This window comes from Arachis stenosperma, chromosome 4 (genome assembly GCF_014773155.1).
Source record: "Arachis stenosperma cultivar V10309 chromosome 4, arast.V10309.gnm1.PFL2, whole genome shotgun sequence".
Lineage (NCBI taxonomy): Eukaryota > Viridiplantae > Streptophyta > Magnoliopsida > Fabales > Fabaceae > Arachis > Arachis stenosperma.
Genome location: NC_080380.1, coordinates 30568282 through 30578398, shown reverse-complemented (window position 1 = coordinate 30578398; position 10117 = coordinate 30568282). Strand labels below are relative to the sequence as shown.

The 10117-nt window shown below is 37.3% G+C and overlaps 1 protein-coding gene across 1 annotated transcript; it reads right to left on the bottom strand.

Moving 5' to 3' along the window:
- Positions 1-484: 484 nt before the first annotated feature.
- On the bottom strand, positions 485-3333 carry LOC130976254 (pentatricopeptide repeat-containing protein At2g18940, chloroplastic). The gene has a single exon (XM_057901069.1). It carries the CDS (start codon positions 3188-3190, stop codon positions 710-712), a length of 2481 nt encoding a protein of 826 aa, XP_057757052.1. The 5' UTR covers positions 3191-3333; the 3' UTR covers positions 485-709.
- Between the last annotated feature and the right edge of the window lie 6784 nt (positions 3334-10117).

Below are 10117 nucleotides of genomic sequence, written 5' to 3'. Positions count from 1 at the left end.
ACTTTTGAAGTGATAGTTCTCCCAAAATCTTGTAGTTCTGTACATATACCTAAAGTTTGAAAGGTATGAACTTGTCTCCCCGAAGACAAACTTATCACTTACGAAACTCAGACTACTTTGATTTCAGTTTTTCATATTTTTTTTTTTTCTGTCAACGTTAAGATTGCCATTTTGTTTCAGAAACTACCTTAGCATCGTGATCAAGTGGCACATCCGTCTCTCTCACTTTGATATCCAACAAAATTGAAGACTTTACCAGTATTGTTAGACACCCTCTCATAATTGATGTTGATGGTGCAGTTGGTGCAGCATTGCTCACTGCATGGCCTGCATCAGCATTCACCAAACAAACATGAGAAAGCAAACTGAACTTATTCACCCACGCCTCGAAGGAAACAAATACAAAAAGAGGTAAAAGAATTCCTTTTTTAAAATAAAATTTGTCTAATTTTCTGTTCATCTAAAATTGGGTACAATATAGCAGAATACAACTATTTTTAATCTTATGTTTATCTCCATTTTTTGTTCGTCCTCATATACTTGCAATAGATTCAATGTACATGTAAAGCACAACATGCCTTATTTTTTATGGACTAATGACTAATGTAATTATTATTAATTAAGTTTATAGTACAAAAGGAGTTGCCAACAGGCTAGAATTTGAACTGTGTTAAAAAATAAAAAAAATTGAGAGGGAAAATTGACAAAGTCAAGACCCTGAAATCTCCCAAATGTAAGAAGATAGCCTTTTCACAGATTGGTCATCAAAAGAGTCATCAAACTGCTTAATCTCTGACACAAAGATCACTGCTTCTTTATATTTCTTTGCTTTACAATAAGCATCAACAACAATCTTGTAACTCATCTCATTTGGCCTGCAATTGTGTTCAATCATATACATAATCACCTCTTCTGCTTCCTTGAACAACCCCTGCCCTGAATAGCCTGCCAAAAATGTGTTGTATGTGAAGATGCACGGTCGAATTCCGTTAGCGGTCATCTCCGAATGGACTCTAATAGCCTCCTGCATGAGCCCTTGCTTGCAGAACCCCTTAATGACAGTGTTATAAGACACAACATCCGGCTTATGACCCGAGCTTTGGATTCCTTTGAGCAATTCTTCGGCTTTCCAACACTCGCCCTCTCGGGCATGCAAGTCCATCAAGCTATTATAGGTAACAAGATTCGGCTGCAGTCCGATTTCATGAACAAAATGCACCATTTCATGCGCCTTATCGTACAACTTGTTTCGAACAAACATAGAGAGCATGGCATTAACTATGACCAAATCAGGCTTGTATCCATTCTTTTGCAGTTGCTGAAACGTCCTTTCCATTCCCTTAAGGTGCCTGCACTTGGAATATGCTATGACAAGTGTTCTTGAAAGCATCCAACTGGGAAATACCTGGCCATTGTAGATTTCTTTCTCAACTTTCTCTATGCCCTTGATGTTCCCATTCTTGGAATAACAATGAAGCAAAAGCGAGTATGAGGTTTCATTAGGCTTAAAGCCCTTCTTCGCCATGTCCTGAATGACAGATTCAGCTGCTTTCCAATCACCTCGCCTTGCAAGAGCATTTAGAAGAGAATTATAAGTTGTTACGCATGGAGTAAAGCCAGCTTTAATCATTTCCCCATACATTTTTGCAGCATCAACTTCGGATCCACACCGACCATATGCACTAATTAACGTATTGAATGTGTCTTTATCAGGCTCAAATCCGCAGTTCTTCATTTCTCTTAGAACCTGGTTGACATAATTGTGCTTACCCTTATCACCACACACAGCAAGCATGGTGTTCCACGTAGCACGATTAGGAGCACATCTGTTCAACTTCATGTCACAGAAAACCTTAATCATGTCTTTTGATCTCATCTTTTTTCCTAGCATTGCAAGAACCGCATTGTATGTGCACACATTAGGGACACAACCCGACTCCTTCATTTGGGCGAACAACTTTAACGCCTTGTCTTCATTCCCTGCCTTACCATATGCATTTATAATGGTTGTGTAAGTAACAGCATTTGGCATTACTCCTCCACTGGTCATTGTATCTATGACACCGGCACCTTCATCAAGAAACCCAGCTCTTACATATGCTGCCACAAGCTCATTGTAAGTGACAGCATCAGGTGGGCAATTGTTATCCTCCATTTCCTTTAAGATGCTCAACGCCTCTGCATAAACTCCAGCCTTTCCAAACACCTGCAGCAGCGAATTATAAGTAACAGTTCCCGGTTTATAGCCATTGGATTTTATTTCAGCGAAAAATTTCCTTGCTTCCTCTAGCATGCCCTCTCTCCCACAAGCAGAGATCACAGTGCTGCACGTAAACTCATCGAACTCGAGCCCTTTGTCTCTCATCTCATCCAATAGGCGCAAGATTTTACTCCAGGAACGACCCATCTTGCCATAAACATCAAGCATAACATTGTAAGTGACCAAACTAGGATCAAGACCACTCTCCTTCATCTTCTCAAAGATATAAATAGCTCGCTTATACTTTCCAGTGCGAGCATATGCATGAAGAATAGTGGTGTAAGCCTTGATATCAAGAGAGTATTCTTCAACAGGAATTAAATCAAACAGTTTGGATGCAATCGAATGCTGCGATTCTCTCCCTAATATCTTAGCCGTAATTTCAATAAGCTGGTTATCCACCCTCAAACTCTCATCCCCAAAATTCAACAATAACCACTGAAACAACAAAATGGCCCTTTCCCAATTCCCAGAAAGGTCCAAAGCCCTCAACAGGCTTGTCAAATCAACTTCAAGCAACTCAAATTTCGCAGAATCAAAAAAATCATTCAAGCGACGCAAAGGTGACCCAACAATCGAATTGAGCATCAACTTACCCTTTTCAGATAAAAATTCAAACTTTGCATCAAAGATATGGTCTTGACCAATCCTGGGGTCAGAACCTGAATTGGGTTGCTTTCTCTCAGAGGAATCAAGGAGTACCTGTAAAGAAGGGAAATGGGTCATGTCGTTCTGAGTTGGAGTGACAGCAGTGAGATTCTGCAAGTGATGGAGAAGAGAATCCAATTGAAATGATGGTGGCGGAGATGGTGGCGGCGGAGGAGGGTTAAGAGGTGGAAGAAGTGTTGTTGGCTTCGATTTCAAAGGCCTTTTGGGTTTGTTTGGTGGCGCTGGTAACACTGGCCTATTGGGGAAGAGGGTACCCTCCATAATTTAGAGAGAGGAAGTGATGATAATGGAAGCAATTGCAGTTCTAGAAATGAGGAAGGAACAAGTGAGAATGGGAATGAGAGACAGTCAGAAACAATGGATTGAATGATCCGTGGTGTCTGGTGCGGATCAAACATCCAGTTATCGAGTATGCAAAACGCAAACAAGGATAGATATTTATTTGTTTCTTTTATTGTTATGATTTATGAGTAATACCCTTAGATTTGAGATTTTTTATTTAAATAAATTAACAAATATTTTCCACATATAAATTATTATTTCATATAAGTTCATATAAGTCTCTTTAATCTAATTCACTTTACATGTCATTATTTAATCCATTATTCAATTAACGCGCGAATATATAATTGTTTTTTTCGAAAGAATTTTATTTCCGTTTTTTGAATTTTCTCAACGTTTACGATCTACGTTCTCTTCCATCTATGTGTTCTCTGTGTTTCTCTTCATTCGTTCTTTACGTTTTTAAAATCAAGCTCTAAAATCAATTTTGAACAGTTATCTCATTGTTAAAAATAATGAATAATTCAAGTTCAGATTGTCAATTGAACTAGAACGAAGTTGACTATTGTTTTAAATCCAATAAAGTGACTTTGGCTTGATTCTAGTTAATATTTTCGTTAGTAGTTTATGATTCTGTAGGTGAATAATATTGTTTTTGTTTGTAAAAATTGTTGTTCATTGTTGATGGTTCAAATTGAATATAATGTAAGAGTTCTGCATTAAAGAAAATATTTTTTTATATTTGCAGCAAATTTCGGTGTAACACGAAGATATTTAAGTGTAGGGGAATGCTAGGTAACCTATAACTTTTTTAAACAATATGAACAACCACCAATCAAATCAAAACACACTATACCTCCAAATTACCCACTTAAATCTTAATATTAAAATAACCATCCTCTACCTAGTGAAATGAACATTCGATATATTCATTGTTCACATTGTTTAGTATTTTCATTGTCTACCTATACTTTTCCTTAAGTGTATTGTTTAAGAATTTTCTGTGTATGTGTGCTGATAAGTTCTGCATAATTCAAAACTCTTCTTCTCTCTCCTCCTCATCTTCTGCTGCTTTTTCTTCTTTTTCATCATCATTATCATCTTCTTCTTTTTTTCTTATTCATCTTTTCTTTTTCTTGTTTTATCTTCTCAAGTTTCTTCTTGTTTTACTCTCTTAACAAGAATAAAAACAAAAAAATCAAACAAAGAAGAAGAAACATATAATGTTACAAAATTACTTGGAAGGGGATGAACTTACATTCATTCAACTAAAAGAAAGAAAGAAATAAGGAAAAAAGCAGAAGAAAAAAATATAGCATTAGAGAAAATATTTTTCTGTATTTGCAGCAAATTTCGGTGTAACACGAAGATATTTAAGTATATTGTTTAAGAATTTTCGGTGTTTTTATACCGATAAGTTCTGCATAATTCAAAACTCTTCCTCTTCCTCCTCCTCATCTTCTGCTACTTATTTTTTTCTCATCATCATCACCATCTTCTTCTTTTTTTATTTCATCTTTTCGTTTTTATTTTACCTTCTCAAGTTTCTTTCTGTTTTACTCTCTTAACAAGAATAAAAATAAAAAAAGTTAAACAAAGAAGAAGAAGAAACACATAATACTGCAAAATTATTTGAAAGAGGATGAACTTACATTCATTCAACTAAAAGAAAGAAAGTAATAAGGAAAAGAAGAAGAAGAAAAAAAAACAGCATTAAAGGAAACATTTTTCTGTTGCAGTAAATTTCGGTGTAACACGAAGATATTTAAGTGTATTATTTAAAAATTTTCGGTGTATGTGTGCTGATAAGTTCTGCATAATTCAAAACTCTTCCGCTTCCTTCTCCTCATCTTCTGATACTTCTTCTTCTTCATCTTCTTATTTCATTTTCTCATAATTCTTTTTGAATTCAGCTTCGCAACTTCCTTCACTTTTAGTGAGAATTTTGAGAGATTTTGATCCTTGTTTGAATTTTGAGCATTGTGGTTTTGATTGAAGAAGAAGAACTGTTTGCGCTATTCAAGAGTTAGGAAAGCGCGTGTTTACACACAATCTAAATTGAGAATTATTTTTGTTGGGTTTGTGCCAACTTGTATGAACTTGTATACCAAAAAGACTTGTATGTGTAGCAGCCCTCATAAATTAAATAAATGTTTTAATCACTAAAATAAATAATTATAAAAATTATTATCAAAATCCGTCCCTAGCCTTATCTCGTTTACAGTGTAAACAAGATAAGCTTGTGCGTATCTCGTTTACACGGTAAACGAGTAAGGCATGTGCATGTAACACGTGTATATCTCCTTTACAGTGTAAACGAGATACGTGAAAACTTATCTTGTTTACAGATACATGTTAAACTAATACATTTACAGTGTAAACGAGATATAGTAAGACAAATTTCGAACTATTATAAAAGAATGTGCTACCCTTGACATTCTCCACATACATTTATTATCTTCTTCTCTCCCATTTTTCTTACAAAAAGTAGGCAAAAATATCTAGTAATAGCGGATATCTAGTTGTCTATGTGTACCCCACTTGTCATATGAGAAATAACAACAATAGGGTGATATTTGAGTGTGAGAATACGTTAATATTGCGCACTCGCGCATAAGTTCGTTATCTGAGTTGAAAAGTTTGATATTGAGCAACCTTGGTGACACAGGAAGAAGAGAGATCGGAAGGGTGGAATATAGGTTGCTAGTACCGTTGGGTAATGGAGTTTTCTGATTTCAACTATTTTGGCTCCAGGGCGATAAGCATGTGCGACTCATGTTCGACATCCTTGGGAGAATCATATCGGAATAAGTAATGGAGCTTTCTGTCGAGGTTGGTGATGTTGGTGGTGGTGGTTCTGCACACTCGACATTTGTGCAGGATGACCCACCTCTTGCACCACCACTGATTCGTGTTCCCAATACAATGGAAAACATGGAGGTGGGTGAGAAAGACTCCGACAAAGAGTATGTTACGGATAGCAATAATAGTGATTCTTCTGAAGATGATGAGGAGGAGGATTTTGTACCAGAGACGCTGGCCGAGACAGCGGTGCACTATGTCTTGCCTCCTCCCACCCGATTCTGGCACTATCAGGTGTACCAAGTTACTATCATACATTAGATCTGGATGCCATGCATGAGAAATATTCGTTTTCCATCACTGGAAAAGAGAATTACAACTTAGATGGTGGGGTAGAGCTTCGGGTCAGCCACAGAGTCAAATGCCGAGATGCAATAATCTAGGGTGTGAAGAACTACAGTATTTGCAGAAGTGATTAGTATCGAGTGGTCAAATTGTAACACCTAATTACCCTAAACTTTACCTCTAGTCGTAAAGCAAAGGATAACAAAGTGTCACGACAGTTCTAAAGCTCATACCATACTATATATATATAGAAATAAGTAGTAATACTAGAAGCCCGATGAAGGAATAAAAACTCAAAGTTGCATAAAACGAAATTACAAAGCGCGAAGCGTTCACACACGATAACTGAATGCGTTGGCACAAAAAGATACAAAACATAATATACATATATAACCTTGTGGATAGCTCCAGGATACACAAGGTAATAATTAAAGTAAACAAGATATATATAAATATAATATACAAAAAGAAACTAGTCATAGCCTGCGGAGTTTAAGCCAACTAGTCAAGAGATACAACTGAATTTTATAAAAGGCTTACTTTCTATCTCTCAAAGGTTAAAGCAAAAGCCTCTAAGGCAACAAAATTATATAAATACAAAGGATAAGAGAGTAACTAAAACAAAAATAAAGTAGAATAAAACAAAGGAGAAACCATCCTCCGCTCTATCACCATGTTCACAAACTCACCAAGGTGGGTTGCGACCTGCATCTGAAAAACAACATCATATGGTATGAGAACCGGAGGTTCTCAGTATGGTAACTGTTCCGAGGGTTACCTGAAACGTTGAGTTCAGACCGGAGGTGAGATCCGGGTCTTCTTCGGGTGTCGATCTTCGATCTTCTGGTGTAGGAGTGCCGCCTATCTGAGCTCCTCGTGGGGGTTGGGTGGTGGTACCTACAAGAGACTCCGATGCTTAAGTTAGCAAGGGCTTTAGGCAGGTTTTTTGTAGGATCAGAGTATGAGTTATACCTGGAGGCTCTAGTGTATTTATAGTAGTGATTGATGACCTCCTTTGGAGGGGAGGATTTTTATCTTATCTTATATCCATTGGTAAAATCTTATCTTTGTGGTAACCGCCTTCTAGTGGGCGGCGGCCTTGCTGTATTGGGCCTCTTTGGGCCTTTTGAAGGTCGTCTGACCCTCTTGGAAGAGGTTGGCGAAGGCGAGAAGGCTCTCCTTGAGGTCGGCCCCTTTACCTTTTGCTGACCCGGGCCTAATGCTCGAGTCAGGGTATGAACAAGAAAAAGAAACAATCAATTATCAAGCTAGTGACGTTAAAGAAACACTTGTTAGAAGGCAACCCAACTACTGGTACCCTTGCTTTTGTAGTTACTTTGGTTTTAATTTTATAGTTACTTTGATTTTAGCATTATAGTTATTTTAATTTTGGTTTTAAATTACTTTATCTCATTTTTTAGAATTCTTCTTGTTTTACATGTGTTTTGGTCATGCAAAATGATTAGAATAGGAACATGAGCAAGTAAAAGGAATTTTTGACACCCTGTAGTTTTTCTTTGCTTGGGGACAAGCAAACTTTTAAGTTTGGTGTTGCAGGGTGCGCTATCTATTTCCCTTATCATTAGTGGCACAATGGGGAGATGAATGTTCTTCATGGAGGAGCTCAGCCGGAGGAATGAGACAGCCACCAGCATAACTGAGGTGGTTGAGTTCCTTTCATTCTATTTTTCCTTTCGTTCTTATTTTGTTGTCTTCTGTTTTCTGTTACTTTGGTTGCCTACATGATCTTTAGTACTTTTAGCTCTTAGATTTAGTTTCATTCTGTTATTTGCTTTTAGTAAAAAAAAATTGTCTCATGTACCACTCACTGAGCTTGAATCTAAAAAGAAAGAAAAAAAGTGATGTATTGCATGAGAAATAAAGTTTATATCAAAGAGTAGTCTCATTTACCTATATGTGGTGGTATTATCTGTGATTTTGAATGCATGATATGAACAGTGCATATTAAAATTTGAATCAAAGGGTGTTGATGTATGAGGAACACGAATTTACAGAACTATTATGAATTCTATGAAGTAAACAAAAGCTTAATTCTTGAAGCAAAAGAAACAGCAAAAGAAAAATAAAAGCAAGGTCCAAGGCTCTGAGTATCAATAATTATGGAGGTCAGACATGATTAAAAGCTCAAAGAGTTGTCTCCCTAGTCATATGCTTGTGGTGTAATTGTGTCAAGTAATCATTGAGACAGAGCACTAAGATTCGAGATCAAGTGCATTTAACAGAGTATCCAAAAGGCTTTGAGCACCGCTGTCTGGGAACAACTGAAGGAAAAATCAGAACTAAAAGAGAGTTCCCCAGTTAAGTGTTTGTGGTGTTTTCGTGTCAAGTAAAGCTTGAGATAAAGCATTTAAAGTCACGGCTAGGCTCAATGTGCAAAGCACCAAAGAAAAGAGAATGAAAGAAAATTTGCTTTGTTCAAGGATTAACCCGAGGTAAAAAGGCTAGAGAATTCATAATATTATCCGGATTCTAATTTCAAATGACAGTGACATTCCTCTGAGTTTGCAGTAATTTTGGTTGCTGGTGCACAAAATTGTGATCATCAATGGCGCCATCAACATGGTACGCTCAATTGCAATCTCAACTCTTTATCACAACTTCGCACAACTAACCAGCAAGTGCACTGGGTCGTCCAAGTAATAAACCTTACGCGAGTAAGGGTCGATCCCACGGAGATTATTGGTATGAAGCAAGCTATGGTCATCTTGTAAATCTCAGTCAGGCGGATTCAAATGGTTATGGAGGATTAATGATTAAAAGATAAATAAAACATAAAATAAAGATAGAGATACTTATGTAATTCATTGGTGAGAATTTCAGATAAGCGTATGGAGATGCTTTGTCCCTTCCGTCTCTCTGCTTTCCTACTGTCTTCATCCAATCCATCTTACTCCTTTCTATGGCAAGCTGTATGTTGGGCATCACCGTTGTCAGTGGCTACAGTCCCGTCCTCTCAGTGAAAATGTTCAACACGCTCTGTCACAGCACGGCTAATCATCTGTCGATTCTCAATCAGGTTGGAATAGAATCCAGTGATTCTTTTGCGTCTGTCACTAACGCCCAGCCTTCAGGAGTTTGAAGCTCGTCACAGTCATTCAATCATTGAATCCTACTCAGAATACCACAGACAAGGTTTAGACCTTACGGATTCTCTTGAATGACGCCATCAATTCTAGCTTATATTATGAAGATTCCGATTAAGGGATCCAAGAGATAAACATTCAAGCCTTGTTTGCTTGTAGAACGGAGGTGGTTGTCAGGCACGCGTTCATAAGTGAGAATGATGATGAGCGTCACATAATCATCATATTCATCAAGTTCTTGGGTGTGAATGAATATCTTAGAACAAGAATAAGCTGAATTGAATAGAAGAACAATAGTAATTGCATTAATACTCGAGGTACAGCAGAGCTCCACACCTTAATCTATGGTATGTAGAAACTCCACCGTTGAAAATACATAAGAACAAGGTCTAGGCATAGCCGTGAGGCCAGCCCCCAAAACGTGATCAAAAGATTCAAAGATCTAAAGATGATCAAAGATCCAAAGATGAAAATACAATAGCAAAAGGTCCTATTTGTAGAGAACTAGTAGCCTAGGGTTTACAAAGATGAGTAAATGACATAAAAATCCACTTCCGGGCCCACTTGGTGTGTGCTTTGGCTGAGCATTGAAGCTTTCATGTGTAGAGACTTCTCTTGGAGTTAAACGCCAGCTTTTGTGCCAGTTTGGGCGTTT

Excerpts from the sequence above, each read along its gene's own strand:
- LOC130976254 (XM_057901069.1), bottom strand. The coding sequence starts at position 3,190 with ATGGAGGGTACCCTCTTCCCCAATAGGCCAGTGTTACCAGCGCCACCA.